This window comes from Gadus macrocephalus, chromosome 6 (assembly GCF_031168955.1).
Source record: "Gadus macrocephalus chromosome 6, ASM3116895v1".
In the NCBI taxonomy this organism is placed as follows: Eukaryota; Metazoa; Chordata; class Actinopteri; order Gadiformes; family Gadidae; genus Gadus; species Gadus macrocephalus.
Window position 1 is genome coordinate 25,359,038 of NC_082387.1, and position 16,048 is coordinate 25,375,085.

Below are 16,048 nucleotides of genomic sequence, written 5' to 3' on the forward strand. Positions count from 1 at the left end.
CGTTATGTGTGTGCGTGACGTGTGTGCGTGACGTGTGTGCGTGACGTGTGTGCGTTATGTGTGTGCGTGACGTGTGTGTGTGACGTGTGTGCGTTATGTGTGTGCGTGACGTGTGTGCGTTATGTGTGTGCGTGACGTGTGTGTGCGTGACGTGCGTGCGTGACGTGTGTGCGTTATGTGTGTGCGTGACGTGTGTGTGCGTGACGTGTGTGCGTTATGTGTGTGTCATACGTGTGTGTTCTTTGTGCGTGGCGTGTGTGCGTGACGTGCGTGCCCCCAGGTCCGGAGTTCTGGTGCTCCATCTCCTACTTCGAGATGGACATCCAGGTGGGGGAGATGTTCAAGGTGCTGTCCAGCTGCCCGCTGGTGACGGTGGACGGCTACGTGGATCCGTCCGGCGGCGACCGCTTCTGCCTGGGCCAGCTCAGCAACGTGCACCGCACCGACACCAGCGAGCGCGCACGGTGAGCGCGCACGTGCCTCCGTCAGGGTGGGATCCAGATGCCTCGGACACCAAGCGTCCGAGTTGGGAAGCGGGGAAGTCTCCCAGCTCTCTTGTGGCATTTCTCGGAGGCGCGCCCCCATTTGTACCACGTCGGTCGTTTAATATCGATTTTAAATGCTCTTACACACTTGATTGTTTTTCAGCTGGTTTGCTAAGGCGGCTAATGTAGCTAACAATGAACAACGAGTGCTCCGAGACAGGAAATGACGTCACAAGTGCAACTCGGAAGGCTGGCGTCCGAGTCAACTGGATCACACCATACAGGCTGAACGATTTGGGAAAATAATCGAATTGCGATTGTTTCGACCAATATTGCGATTGCGATTTAGTATGCGATTTAATATATTGAAGTTCCATATGTTCTGTATTATTCACTAAACAAGCAATAAATCATTCTATAGTATGAGCAACACAACATCGGAAGCAGTCGACATATACACGGCTCTTTCCTTTAGGCCAGGCCAATGTGTGGAGATGATGTGATGCATGAATTTAATTGATATTATAACATCTTTATTCAACTCTTGAATTGTAAAAGAAAAATAAATACGAATCTTACTGATCTCCAGGAAGTAACAAAAATAAGATTAGATAAAATAATAAATAAAAATCCCCCCAAAAATTAAAAGTTTTATTTCTTTCACTTACTGCTGACCAGGAGCCGCTGAACCTCCGCTCCTGACGGCCAGCTCTGGTGGCCGCTCAGAGCTGATGGCCGCCTCGTGGCTCTTTGTGTCTGATTTGCTCGGGCGTCGTGAGGTGTGCTGTGATTGGCTGTGTGGCCGCGCCGTACGGAGCAGCTAAAGCTTGGTGGGGGGGGCGCTGATGGCGGTCTGATGAGGCCTATTCAGGGGTGCCTGGGGGGGGGCAGGGGGAGGTCAGCTGGGCATCGCCTGACGAGAGCAGGCTGTTACTGAGTCTGGAACATTCTCTGTTCGTTGTCACAGAGAAAAATGCCGCTGGATGTAATTGGATAGGCCAACGACCAATCACAGCAACGAAACGAAAAAAAAAACGTAAAGAGAAAACGTGCTTAAAGCAAAGACGTCTTTTTTCTCAACAAAAGCTTTTAGTGCAGTCGTTAGTCGTCTAAATCAGTGGCAGCCATCTTGGGTTGTGGCGCTCCTCTGCGTATCTTATTTATCCCGCCTCATGTTAGATAAACGCTTGTGATTGGTCGGTCTATCTCTTGCCGGGCAGAACCATTTCTGTGTGGGAGGGGGGAGCTGGACCTTATCTGCAGAGCAGGTGAAACATGAGCTGGTGAGATGAGTCTGGTTCTCAGTAGCTGGAGATGGTCCCCTGTGGTGGGGTCACTAAGCCCCTCCCACCGTGGTGAGGTCAGTGAGCGCCTCCCACTTTTTTGAGGAAACCGAGCCCCTCCCCCTTGGGTGAGGACACAGAGCCCCTCCCCCTTGGGTGAGGTCACCGAGCCCCTCCCCCTGTGGTGAGGTCACTTAGCCCCTCCCCCTGTGGTGAGGTCACTGAGCCCCTCCCACTGTGGTGAGGTCACCGAGCCCCTCCCCCTGTGGTGAGGTCACTAAGCCCCTCCCCCTGTGGTGAGGTCACTAAGCCCCTCCCCCTGTGGTGAGGTCACTAAGCCCCTCCCCCTGTGCGCAGGCTTCACATCGGGCGGGGCGTGCAGCTGGAGTGCCGCGGCGAGGGCGACGTGTGGATGCGTTGCCTTAGCGACCACTCGGTGTTCGTCCAGAGCTACTACCTTGACCGGGAGGCGGGCCGGGCGCCAGGCGACGCCGTGCACAAGATCTACCCGGGAGCGCACATCAAGGTGAGGGCACGGGGTCACCGGGGGTCACCAGGGGTCAGCTGGGGTCACCTGGCCAGGGGGCTCAGCTCTCTGTCTCTTTCACCTGTCTGTCTCTCCAGGTATCTTAACTATCTGTCCCACCTGCCTGTCCCTCCAGGTGTTTGACCTATGTTACCTGTCTGTACCTCCAGGTCTTCGATCTATCTTACCTGTCTGTCCTACCTCACTGTCCCTTCAGGTGTTTGACCTGTTTAACCTGTCTATCCCTCCAGGTGTTTGACCTGCCTATCCTGTCTGTCCCTCCAGGTGTTTGAATTGTCCTACCTGTCTGTCCCTCCAGGTGTTTGACCTATCTTACCTGTCTGTCCTACCTCACTGTCCCTTCAGGTGTTTGACCTATCTTACCTGTCTGTCCCTCCAGGTGCTCTACCTATCTTACCTGTCCTACCTGTCTCTCCTACCTGTCTGTCTCTCCAGGTGTTAGACCTATCTTACCTGTTTGTCCCTCCAGGTGTTCGACCTATCTTACCTGTCTGTCCCTCCAGGTGTTTGAACTGTCCTACCTGTCTGTCTCTCCAGGTGTTTGACCTATCTTACCTGTTTGTCCCTCCAGGTGTTCGACCTATCTTACCTGTCTGTCCCTCCAGGTGTTTGAACTGTCCTACATGTCTGTCTCTCCAGGTGTTTGACCTATCTTAGCTGTCTGTCCCTCCAGGTGTTTGACCTATCTTACCTGTCTGTCCCTCCAGGTGTTCGACCTATCTCACCTGTCTGTCCCTCCAGGTGTTCGACCTATCTCACCTGTCTGTCCCTCCAGGTGTTCGACCTATCTTACCTGTCCTACCTGTCTGTCCTACCTGTCTGCCCCTCCAGGTGTTCGACCTGCGGCAGTGCCACAGACAGATGCAGCAGCAGGCGGCCACGGCGCAGGCTGCCGCCGCAGCGCAGGCTGCTGCGGTCGTCGGTGCAATTCCCGGACCGGGGAGCGTAGGGGGCATCGCCCCCGCAGTCAGTAAGTCTGTCTGCCTCTACGGCTCTAATGGCGTCTGTTTATCTGTCTCACTCTCTGACTGTCTGTCTGTTCGTTCCTCTCAATCTCTGGCTGTCTGACTCGTCTGTCTGCCTGTCTGTCTCACTCTCTGTCCGTCTGACTCGTCTGTCTGCCTGTCTGTCTCACTCTCTGTCTGTCTGAATCGTCTGTCTGTCTGTCTGTCTGTCTAGCTCTAACCTCGGGGCCACTTCAAGTACTTGAGCTGGTCTTTGGCGCCCTCTGCTGGCAGCTGCTGAAACAGACGCCTGAACTTCAAAATAATCATTCATGTCTCGTGCTGTCACTCCGATAGCTCAGCAAACGACACTCAAAGGGCGACTCTTAAACCTTAACTACAGCACCTTTCATAATGATAGAGAGATGAATCTAGATGGTTAACATCACATTATATATGACGGTGCATATGGCGCAATACATTGTGTAACTCCTACTGAAAGGTCTTTGTGTTCCCGGTTTGTGTCCAGGTCTGTCGGTGGCGGCGGGCATCGGCGTGGACGACCTGAGGAAGCTGTGCATCCTGCGGCTGAGCTTCGTGAAGGGCTGGGGGCCGGACTATCCCCGGCAGAGCATCAAGGACACCCCCTGCTGGGTGGAGGTGCAACTGCACCGACCGCTGCAGCTGCTGGACGAGGTGCTGCACACCATCCCGCTGAGGGAGCCCAGCCAGAACAACTGAGAGAGGGGGGGGCAGGTGTGTGTGTGTGTGTGTGTGTGTGTGTGTGTGTGTGTGTGTGTGTGTGTGTGTGTGTGTGTGTGTGTGTGTGTGTGTGTGTGTGTGTGTGTGTGTGTGTGTGTGTGTGTGTGTGTGTGTGTGTGTGTGTGTGTGAGAGGTTGGAGTGGGGAACAAAGTGACACCCACAACAGACTGTGTTTGTGTGTGTTTGCGTGTGTGTACACGTGTGTGTGTGTGTGTGTGTGTGTGTGCGCGTGTTTGTGTGTTCGCGTGTGCGTGCGTGTGTGTGTGTGTGGACCGCAGGCCAAAGCTCTCTTTCTTGTGCTTTATATTAATGTCTTGTTATGAGAAGTTTGTTTCGCTGGAATCAGTAATCTCCCTGGAGGATGAGATATCAAGTTACCCCCCTGATTGGGTGATTAAAACCACCCACCAATCATAATTCTCAATGTCGGGTCACGTGACCGGACTCTGAGGAGGGCGCAGAAGGCTCTAGATTCTTCTCAATCAATCTATTCCACCTTGGAAAGCATCGATCTCTACACCTACCGGACAGAACAACGGCATCAAATGGAAAAGCATTTGTTTTGTTACGCTAACATGTTACGCCCAAGAGTATGCTCACAGGTTATGCTAACATGTAATGCTAACAGGTCATGTTAGCAAGTTTTGCTAACATTTAATGCTCACATTTTATGATTATAGGCTATATGGTCACAGGCTATGCTAACAGGTAATGATCATAGTCTATGGTCACATGTTATGCTAATAGGCCAAATGGTCAAAGGGTATGCTAACATAATATGCTCATGGTCTAATGGTCACAGGCTCTGCTCACATGTTATGCAAACATGTTAGGCTAATAGGCTATGTTATGCTATGCTAACAGGTTATGCTCATAGCCTATGGTCAAATGTGATGCTAACAGGCTATACGATCCCAGGCTGTGCTCACAGGATAATCAATCACTTTGTTAAGCAAGACATTCCCTCGACGCTTAAGGACCAAAAAGTTTAATAATATTAATGATAATAATAATAATAATAGGTAAAACAGGCAAACTCAGCTCTCTCTGCATATGTCCGGTGCTCTGTTCCATGTTTACTTACTGCCTTTGTGACCTCCAGATGTTTTAATCTAGATGTTTTAAACCAGATGTTTTAAACCCAGATGTTATATCCAGTTGTAATCTCAGAGATGCAGGTCTATACAAAGAACCCAAGAAACCTCCCTTCGATCGCCATAGTAACCAAGAGTACCAAAGCCAACCACTAGTTAGCTCTTAGTTGGCGTTAGTTAGCGTTAGCGACTGTACCGATACCAAATGAGTTCTAGGGGAACGGCCGGATAATCACCGCGTCACGGTTCCCCTCTCGATCCAAATCCTACTTCCTTTCCCCACGATCGCCTGGAAGTGTTGCGGTGATGGTCACTGACATTAGCTTAGCCATGCTAATCTCTCAGCTAGTAGAAAAAGCCTATACTTCCATTTTGCTGCTGGGTTGAAAGGTTAGTTGCCATGGAGACATGGTTCTGATCACGTTGGACGTGAAGACTAATACACTGCCTATCTCAAACGTGTGTGTGTGTGTGTGTTTGGCGGGTTGTGCACACAATTGTGTGCACAGTGTATTATACGTCGTGGGCTGTGTATTTTTTGTTGTCCCGTGATTTGCAATGTGTGCGCTTGTCCGTACGGGTTTGTGCCGTGTGTGTGTGTGTGTGTGTGTGTGTGTGCGTGTGAGGGAGCTAGTGTGTGTCTATGCGTAGGTCGTCAATCAATATGGCTTAAGACTTTATAGATCGTTCTCGTCTGCCTCTGTACATCCCCTTCACTTTGACTTTCAGATGACCTTTGACCTCGGGTCATGACCTTTGACCTCGGGCCGCTCCCCGGTGACCTCAAAGGTTGACCCTAATGTACAGGCTGGTCGCGTGATGTCATAATATTTATCGCGGAGAAAAAGGTCTCGGGTTTATCACTTCTAAAACCTCCATGTTTCACCGCAGGCTTTAAGAATTACAAAACCTTTATTTGGACGAGATCAGCAGCAACACACGTTATCAGTTTCAATATCCGTGTGATGTTCATCAAAGCATTAAAGCTCTCTGATCCAATCAGATCGTCTGTCTCCTGTGTTTTCTGTCTCTGTGATGGTAAGAGGGTGAATCTGATTGGCCAGTTGGTCAGGCAATGCCTCTCTGAGGGATGAAACTGAATGGTCAGGCCTATACAACACTGTTGGAAATACATTTACATTTTACATTAAGGGCATTTAGCAGACTATTTTATCCAAAGCGACTTACAATCAGTACATTTGTCAGAGTAAAGAGAAACAACAATATATCGCTGTCGGTACATTAAGGAGGTTCAAGTCCTAAGCAGGGTTAGGGTTACCCTAACCCTAACCCAACAATCACTAGGTTAACCCATTCCCCATACAACAAAGATAGCTAGGATTACAATCTCTTTCTGTCTTGTGTGAAGTGTTAAACTGCAGAATGTTTTTTAAAAGTAATCCAGAGGATGTTTATTTACATATTCTAGTTCTATGGTTGGACATTATTTTATATAAAACCTGGGAACCGATATTCAAGGTTTAAGTGTACTCTTAAACCTTGAATTAGGAGAACAACCTACTGGACTATATTTCACTTCTGCTAAACATAGTCCGATGTCTGATGTGCGGATGTAGGCCCGTTACATCATCATTTATACGTACATATTGTTATTAGTCATCTAGTCGAACTAATGCTTTTATGGAGTTGAGTGCTGTGACGCGGCAGAGGGGGCGGGGCCTCCGCTCCCGGGAGGACCAGTCTCCGCGAGCTCACATCAGCAGCATACGCGCAGCCTCTCTGCATCCCGACACCAGCCAGCGCGAGCATCACTGCGCAGCACGGGCTCGGCACCGCGCGCTCCACCCGACCGACCGACCGAACCGACTCTCTTACGGAAAAAAGGATTTTATACCTGAATTGCGAATTGTTTCTAACGGATTCGTTTTGCGGTGCTTCGTCGCCTCTCTATGGACGTGGAATAGCGGTGGTGTCTGCCGCTCCCGCTCTTCTGTCAGTTCTTCACGGTCGCATCCTACACCGAGGCACAAAATGGCTGAGATCTCCGAACTACGAGCCGCCTATGGTGAGCAGCAGGCCCGGGTGTTTGTTAACGGCTCTTTAGCCCCTTGTAATGTGTGTGGGGTCGTTCTTCAACCCAAAGTCATCGCGATACCTTGGGGTTCGGGCGGACGGGGACAGGGTCATGGTTGTGAAAGGGTGAGGTGTCTTGTTTGGGAAAGGTGGTGGAATTTGATTTGTGTGTTTTTTTTTTGGTGTGACCTATGAATCCAGGCTTTTGTTTGAGATTCACACCCCGTGTAACAACCTGAAACGATATCACATTTAATCGAATGGTATTCAATATATTCATGTCTTCGTCTTGGGGTTAATTTTCCTCAAATGAAGGGATGGGTTTGGCTCGCTCGGCAAAACCGCAGCATGATGTTGTTTATCTAGCGTCGAAACGACCGTTAAAATACGAAAACGAATATGACTCATTCGTTTCCAATACCTCGGTATAAGTCAATAATGATGACATCTATATTATTAATCAAAACGTATAAGAATACAAAATTCAGGAAAAACTAAACATGGGCGTACTCCGCTCCTACGCATCTCTCCGGTGGCCCTCGGTGCGCGCGCACATTGGGTGGTGGGGGGGCTGACGTCATGTCTGTAGCAGCAGCAGCAGCAGCGCCCCGCTGGGACAGCGACCGGTCCTTTGTTTTTCAGACCCGCTGAGGTAATCGGTAACCGGAACACGGGGGTGCTGCTCAGGCCGAATTCAGGACCGTTTAGCCCTCGAACACCCACGTGTTCCGGACCACCGGTTACCGGGTCCCGGGGCCTACGGGACGGGCCTTTGATTTTATGGTGGTGGTGGTGGTGGTGGTGGGGGGGAGCGTAAAGGAGAGGGGGTTTAAGGACAGGGGGTTTAGATCAGATCGGACGCAGCCCTTCATTTGCAGGTCCCATCCGGACCATTTTGTCTTTTAGGCTTCTTTACTAAACACACAGAATCAAATAAATGATCGATGATCAACATTAATACGCGTACAATGATTGATGACATCTAAAGGGCACATGATACATCTCTAGTATTAAATGCAACGTCGATTGTCTCCTTTGGAAATATCAACAATATTTCCACACTTATACCTATGCCTGCGTTTCTTATGCAGCCTAAATATTTGTTATTTTTCTAGAACTATTTTCCTTCGATCGAAGCACATAAAGGAGACAGGTTGGTCTTCAATATGAACATACCACTGAAGCTCACATTACAGGGGGGTCGGTGATGAGGGGAGGAACCGTTTTCTTAAAGGCATCCATTTTGGCTCTGCTGCGTCTTCAGTGACACCCGCGGCAGGTGAAGTGGAGTGGCGCTGTCTGTTCGACTTCCTGTCAGAGGAAGGCACTTCCTGGCTCTGGCTTAGAGGTTAGGATCCAGAGGAGATGTGTATCGCTAATGGAATCAATCCGGGCTGCTGACACACAGCCTTTTACCGGCTGGTTATCAATCACATCCCGATCGGTCGATCCAGAGACACGTGACCTCCCGGATTCCGCTCTCACCGTGCTCCCCCGAGCCTCCGATGTGGTCGCATCTCACAATGTTTTTTCGCCCCGAGTTTCCGACGTCGTCCCCCGGGTTCCGATGTCTTCCCCCGAGTGTCCGATGTGTTCGCCTCTCCCGATGTTCGCGCCCGAGTGTCAGCTGTGTTTCTCTGAATGTCCGATGTCTTCCCCCGATCGTCCGAGGTATCCCCCCACCCCCCGAGTTTCCGATGTGTTCCCAGAGTTTCCGATGTCCCCCCCCCCCCCCGAGTGTCCGATGTTTCTCGGTAGACCAGGACACCGGTTCTCCCCGAGGAGGAACAGGTCCGGATCAGCGTAGCCCTGAATCACGGTCCCAAGGGGGTTGCCAGGACACCTCATGGGCCTGTCCGCATCCTCCTGCCCCTAAGGTCTCTGAAGGACCAGGACCCGGTCTAGGGGGGACTAGGTCCTGATGAGAGAGAGGACCCAGGTGACATGACAGAGGAGGTCCCCCTCCTAACAGGGGGGGGGGGGGGGGGGGACCAGACGAGGCTATAAGGAAAGAGGAGATCAGTAGTAATGACTGTAATACCATCCATATTTAATCAATCATCGTCATGGTAACGATGAGGGCCACAGCTGAAGCTGCTAAGACACGAGAGGCCTGGTCATTATTATTGATCGAAAAAGGCAGGAAGCATGTAGGTCGTTCGTTTGATCGTCTCAGAAGGAAATTACTTTTGACTTTTGTAACCCGTTAACAAGGAAATACGTAACATTCAAATTTAAAATACCAAACAACGAATGACTATGGCGTGAACAACCGATCGTCACAGTCATACCTTGTCCCCTCTCCCCTCTTCCTGGATCCCGGCCAATGCGAAGGTGTTAGCGGTGGGCTAATGCAGTTAGCCGACAGCAGACGTTCATGTTGGACAGCGCATGATGTCGTCATCGTTCGGGGACGCTATGTGTGGCACAGTGTCAGGGCAGGGGGACGCGGGGGAATGTGTGACATGGTTGTGTCAATCGAATGCACTGGATATGATGATGTCATGCTGCTATATAGTCACACCCCCTCAGTCCAAGAGAGAGATGAAGATGGACAGACTGCCATGAGGACAGACGGACTGATGTATACAGGAATGTATAGATATACATACAGACAGATGGAGGGTGATAAACCGATTGTCATTAAGACAGACTGCCAATAAGACAGACAGATATATACAGTATAGATATACAGACAGATGGAGATAGAGAGAGTGTCATTAAGATAGACAGACATGCTGTTATGCAGCTAGATATACTTGTATAGATGTACACACAGACAGGTAGATGAAGATAGACAGACATGCTATCTATATATATGTGTATATGTACATACAGCCAGAGAGATGGAGATAGACAGACATGCTATCTATATATATGTGTATATGTACATACAGACAGGTAGATGGAGATAGACAGACATGCTATCTATATACATGTGTAGATGTACAGACAGACAGAGAGATAGAGAAGAATGAATAGATGTAAGCTCTCTCCTAGCGCCATGACAACCAACCCCCCCCCCCCCCCCCCCCCCAACTAAGCCACTCCCCATCTGTTTGTGTTCCCGTGGTTCTGGGAAATCATCGTCGTCATGGTTACGGCGGGCCAGGCTCCTAGGAGAGAGAGCGAACTGCCCCACAATGCCCCTCTGTGTCTCTCGCCCCGCCCGTCCTTCATTAAGCTCTCCCCCTTCGGACTGTCTCCGCTCTGACAGGTCGATGCGTTTACACGGGCACGCGCGCACGCACATGAACAAACGCACGCACGCCCGTGACCACATAAACACACTCTATCGTAAAAACACACACTGACACGAACACACGCGCAAACACATGCTCACATTGGTACACACATGAATTCTTAAACACACATGAATTCATGCTCTGAATCACACACACACACAAACACACACACACACTATCACGTGCAAGCACACACACTATCACGTGCAAGCACACACACAAATACATACTATCACGTGCACACACACCCACACACACACAAACACAGGTAGCACAATATGCACGCACACCACCTCATTCGCTGCTTTTGCCTTCTCCTTCAAACGACTTCCATGTTGACTCGGTTGCCTTGCTGCTCCGGCTCCTCTAACTCTCTCCTCTCCTCTTCCTCCCTCCTCCTCTCTCTCCCCCCCCTCCTCCCCCCCCTCCTCCTCCTCCCCCCCTCCCCTCTTTCCTCCTCCCCTCCTCCTCTCTTCTCTTCTCTCTCCTCCTCCTCCTCCTCCTCTCTCTCCTCCTCCTCCTCCTCTCTCCCCCTCCCCCTCTCTCCTCCTCCTCCTCCTCTCTCCTCCTCCTCCTCCTCCTCTCTCCCCCTCCCCCTCTCTCCTCCTCCTCCCCCTCTCTCCTCCTCTCTCCTCCTCCTCCCCCTCCTCCCCCTCCTCCTCCTCCTCCACCTCCTCCTCCAGTCATGTCCCCCGTGCTGGCGGGCTTCCTGGGCGCGGGGGTGCTGGTGGTGGTGGTGGTGGTCCTGGTGGTGCTCTGGACCTTCTGCCAGCGCCGCTACCAGCGCTCGGCCGGCCGCCACAAGCTGTACGGCGACCGCTACTGCGACCCCCCCGAGGACCCGCCCTACAAGTTCATCCACATGCTGAAGGGCATCAGCATCTACCCCGAGTCGCTCAGCAGCAGCCAGCGGATCTTCAGGGGCGCCCCGGGGGCCCGGGTCCGCCGGGCCGACCGGGGGGGCGACGCCGAGCGGGCCGGGGGCGGCGCGGCCCGCGGCATGGTGCTGGTCGACGCCGAGAACAACATCCTGGACGTCCCGGGGCAGCTGCACATGAGCCACCTGGTGCCGCCGGGCGGGGCGGCGGCGGCGGCGGGGGGCGGCGGCGTGGGGGGGGCGCGGCTGGACCGGGCGCTGCCCGTCCGGGCCGACTACTGCTGCCTGGAGAGCAGCGAGAGCGGCAGCAGCGGCAGCGAGAACGGCGGCAGCAAGACGGGCTCGCCCTTCACGCCGGCGGTGGCGGCGGCGGGGGGGGGGGCCGGACGGCGAGCCGGCGCTGGGTACCATCAGCCTGGCCGTGGACTACAACTTCCCCAAGAAGGCGCTGGTGGTCACCATCCTGGGGGCGCGCGGGCTGCCGGCCGTGGGCGGCGGCGAGGGCGGGGCCAGCGCCGACCCCTACGTGAAGATGACCATCCTGCCGGAGAAGAAGCACCGCGTGAAGACCCGCGTGCTGCGCAAGACGCTGGAGCCGCAGTTCGACGAGACGTTCACCTTCTACGGCGTGGCGTACAGCTCGCTGTCGGAGCTCACGCTGCACTTCCTGGTGCTCAGCTTCGACCGCTTCGCCCGCGACGACGTCATCGGCGAGTCGCTGGTGCCTCTGAAGGGCGTGGACCCCAGCACGGGGCGCGTGCACCTCAGCCAGCAGATCAGCAAGAGGAGCATGCTGGTGAGTGTGTGTGTGTGACGTGTGTGTGTGTGTGTGTGTGTGTGTGTGTGTGTGTGTGTGTGTGTGTGTGTGTGTGTGTGTGTGTGTGTGTGTGTGTGTGTGTGTGTGTGTGTGTGTGTGTGTGTGTGTGTGTGTGTGTGTGTGTGTGTGTGTGTGTGTGTGTGTGGGGGGGAGGGAGTCGTAGCAACGGGGCCCTGTGATGGAGAGAGGACAGTTCAGCCTCCGAGTCTACGTTTTACATTCAGGGTGTTAAGCAGACGCTTTTATCCAAGTTGTCGGCAGAAGGAGAAACAACAATACACCGCCGTCGGTACAGTAAGGATGTTCATAGAAACATAGTGACCAGCACCTGACCATCGCTAGGTTAACCCGTTCCCCGTATACAACAGAGACAGCGAGGATAAGATGCTACACGATGCTCAGGACTATGTTTCAGGGCCAGGATGTACAACGTACACTAAGTGTCCACTGGCTAGGCTTGTGGACAGATCTGTCCATCCCACATGTGGGTGGACATTAGGGCTTTGACTTGTGCCCAAAAATCATATTCGAAGTTTGTTTGTTTGTTAATATTAATATTAGAATATATTAGAATATTTATTAATAATATTTGGCCATTAAATGCCTTCAGTAAGACCTGGATTGGGCTTTGCGAGGTTTGTTTACCGGCGTTGCTATGGTTACCAGTCCTGCGTGTTCCAACGGTTTATTAGGTTTCTAATAAACCGCTGTCTAATCAATACTTCATTCACTGCCTCTTCCGTGGTCATTACAACATTATGAATGGACTGCGTGGGGTTCTCCGACGTCTCTCCCTCTTGGCCTGCCCATAACCGGTTCCAATATTAAGGGCTGCCTAATATTCGTTCGAATTTTGATTTATTCTTTGATATTCTAATTATATTTGAATAACGAAGTTCGGAGTCAAAGCCCTTGTGGACATACACTCCCAACTTATGTCACTAAAGGTGGACTGGCGACCATAACATCTGGTGGTAAGACAGGGGCCCTTTAATGCTGTTATTAGTACGCTAAGTAACCCACAACCTCTGTCTAGATCCGTCAACTTATTAACACTGTGTGTGTGTGCGTGTGTGTGTGTGTGTTCATGCAGTGTGAGAGCCGTGGAGAGCTGCTGGTGTCGCTGTCTTACCAGCCCGTGTCCCACCGTCTCAGCGTGGTGGTGCTGAAGGCCCGACACCTCCCCAAGATGGACATCACCGGCCTCTCCGCAAGTACGTTCACACACACACACACACACACACACACGAACACACACACACACAGGACAAGCCGGTGCAACACAAGCAAAACTGAGCACACACCGTCTCCAAGTAAAAGCTAGTTTAACGCAACATCAATGCTAGGTCAACTAGAAGTGGTCTTCATGCTAGGTATGAGGTAGAGGCTAAGCTAGCTCGAGGTAAGGGCTAAACTAGCACGAGGTAGAGGCTAAACTAACACGAAGTAGAGGCTAAACTAGCTATGAAGTAGAGGCTAAACTAGCATGAAGTAGAGGCTAAATTAGCATGAATTAGAGGCTAAACTAGCATTGAAGTAGAGGCTAAACTAGCATGAAGTAGAGGTTAATCTAAGGGGCTAAAATAGCATGAATAAGCTAAACTAGCAGGAGGCAGAGGCTAAACTAGCATAAAGTAGGGGCTAAACTAGTACGAGGTAGAGACTAAACTAGCTATGAGGTAGAGGCTAAACTAGCATGAGGTAGAGGCTAGACTAGCACAGGGTAGAGGCTAAACTAGCATGAAGTAGAGGCTAAACTAAGGGGCTAAAGTAGCATTAAGTAGGAGCTAAACTAGCACGAAGTAATGGCTAAACTAGCATTAAGTAGAGGCTAAACTATCATGAGGTAGAAGCTAAACTAGCAATAAGTAGAGGCTAAACTAGCATGAAGTAGAGGCTAAACTAGCACGAGGTAGAGGCTGAACTAGCACGAGGTAGAGGCTGAACTAGCTATGAAGTAGAGGCTAAACTAGCTATGAGGTAAAGGCTAAACTAGCACGAAGGACAAAATGGCCGAGCAAGCAGAGCAGAGCATCTTCAGTTTCCATCGAGTCGTTTAGTTGCAGATGCATTCACAAGCGAGGCTCCGAGAAAACGACACAAACCATTAAAGTTCCACAGCACCCCAGGCAAGGGTAGCGGCCGATGGTGACTCGTTCTCTCTCTATCCCTCTCTCTCCCCCCCCAACCCACCCCCACACACACTGGACGTGCAATTGCATAATATCTATTTATTCATATCTACCTCTGGCTCTCGTTTTTATATGCAATGTAATTAATGTACAATATTGCTCACGATTGTGTTATTTGGCGTTTTTTTTACTGTTTGTCCATTTTAACTGTCCTTGTGAGCGACGGGGTATCTGCATTTCCCCCCAAGGGGATGATTAAAGTATCTACCCGCATGCTGACCCACTAACCCCCCTCCTCCTCCGTGCAGACCCCTACGTGAAGGTCAACGTGTTCTACGGCCGCAAGCGCATCGGCAAGAAGAAGACGCACGTGAAGAAGTGCACGCTGAACCCGGTGTTCAACGAGTCGTTCATCTACGACGTGCCCCCCGAGCTGCTGCCCGAGATCTCGGTGGAGTTCCTGGTGGTCGACTTCGACCGCACCACCAAGAACGAGGTGCTGGGCCGCCTGCCGCTGGGCCTGCACAGCCCCTGCCCCTCCGGCACCTCCCACTGGACCGAGGTGTGCGAGAACCCCCGCCGGCAGATCTCCAAGTGGCACAGCCTCATCGACTACTGAAGAGCACCGCCTCCTCCGCCTCCTCCTCCTTCTTCTTCCGCTCGACAACGAGGAGGGGGACTGCTGGACTGATGCTACTGAAGAGGATCACCTCCTCCTCCGGCTTCTTCTGCTCCTCCTTCTGCTCCTCCTCCTCCTCCACCACAAGGAGGAGGAGGAGGAGCAGGTGGAGGCAGAGGAGGAGGATGAGGAGGATGGACTACTGAAGAGGACCTCCTCCTCCTCCTCTTCCTGGAGGAGGAGGAGGAGGAGGAGGACGGACATCCCCACTGTTGGACTAATGCAGTGGAAACCATCGACCCACAGATCTACACACACACACACATTACATACCTGCATACCAACACACACACACACCCACCCACCCACACCCGAATGAACCAAACATGTACACAAACGGCAAACACACACCGACACACACACACACCTCTTTCATTCTCTCGCCCGCTCTCTCTCTCTCTACGCTACATTTACAAACTACTATGAACAGGACGTCATGGAAACGCACAGCCGTTTTTTCCTCGATCCAACCGTAACCATGAATGCATCTGCGACTGTTACCGTGGTGATCAGCCTCCAGGCGAGAGCGAGTGCGTTAAAAAAGATGAACAAAACAAAAGAACCAAGAACAAAAGATTAAAGACCATCTCCTCCTCTCGCTGTCGTTGTCATGCAGCTCATCGCATGTTTGTACCAAGAAAAAAAAAAAACACAGTGGAAGGCGGGGCGAAAAGACTAGACCTGCTGAGGCCAACGCTGACATCACTCTTCACCCATTGGCCGGCCGGCGTGCCCATCAACGGGGTCCGGCGGTGAGGACGTCAGGCACCCACCCCCGAACTCCCCCTTAATGGATTTTAACATAAGAATTAACCCTGACTAAATCAAAAAACACGTTGTTTTTTCGTCCAGAGTTAACCGACTAAAAGTGTCACTATTATATTATCGTAAAAGTCTTGACTGTGTTGTGTGGCAATGGACGGCTGGTGATCAGCCAGCATGCGCTCTCTCTCTCTCCCCCCCCCCCCTCTCTCTCTCTCTCTCTCTCTCTCTCTCCCCCCCTCTCTCTCTCTCTCCCCCTCTCTCTCTCTCTCCCCCCCTCTCTCTCTCTCTCCCTCTCTCTCTCCCTCTGAAGGCTCCAGGTGTGATGTCATCAGACCTTGGTCTCCCGGTCGCCCACCCTGAGCACCCCCCCCCCCCCCCCCCTT

The 16,048-nt window shown here is 51.9% G+C and overlaps 2 protein-coding genes across 4 annotated transcripts in view; both read left to right on the plus strand.

Moving 5' to 3' along the window:
* LOC132458913 (mothers against decapentaplegic homolog 4-like) overlaps positions 1 to 6,120 on the plus strand; it is an 8,782-nt gene extending 2,662 nt beyond the window's left edge. Inside the window, exons 3-7 of one of the 3 annotated variants that reach the window (XR_009526023.1) lie at positions 281 to 464; positions 2,126 to 2,294; positions 3,147 to 3,285; positions 3,789 to 4,067; positions 4,162 to 6,120. Coding sequence is in view for 1 of the 3 variants with exons in the window: in XM_060053309.1 (XP_059909292.1) it covers positions 316 to 464; positions 2,126 to 2,294; positions 3,147 to 3,285; positions 3,789 to 4,000 (669 nt within the window). In the remaining 2 variants the exon portion in view is untranslated. The remainder of the gene's footprint in view (positions 1 to 280; positions 465 to 2,125; positions 2,295 to 3,146; positions 3,286 to 3,788; positions 4,068 to 4,161) is intronic. The other 2 variants (XR_009526024.1, XM_060053309.1) reach the window with 2 other exon arrangements.
* Positions 6,121 to 6,803: 683 nt separating this feature from the next.
* LOC132458861 (synaptotagmin-11-like) lies at positions 6,804 to 15,573 on the plus strand. Its single transcript, XM_060053206.1, is given in 5 exon segments — positions 6,804 to 7,142; positions 11,079 to 11,632; positions 11,634 to 12,068; positions 13,183 to 13,303; positions 14,530 to 15,573. Coding segments are annotated over 5 exon segments (1,455 nt in total). The 5' UTR covers positions 6,804 to 7,108; the 3' UTR covers positions 14,841 to 15,573.
* The last annotated feature ends 475 nt before the right edge of the window (positions 15,574 to 16,048 follow it).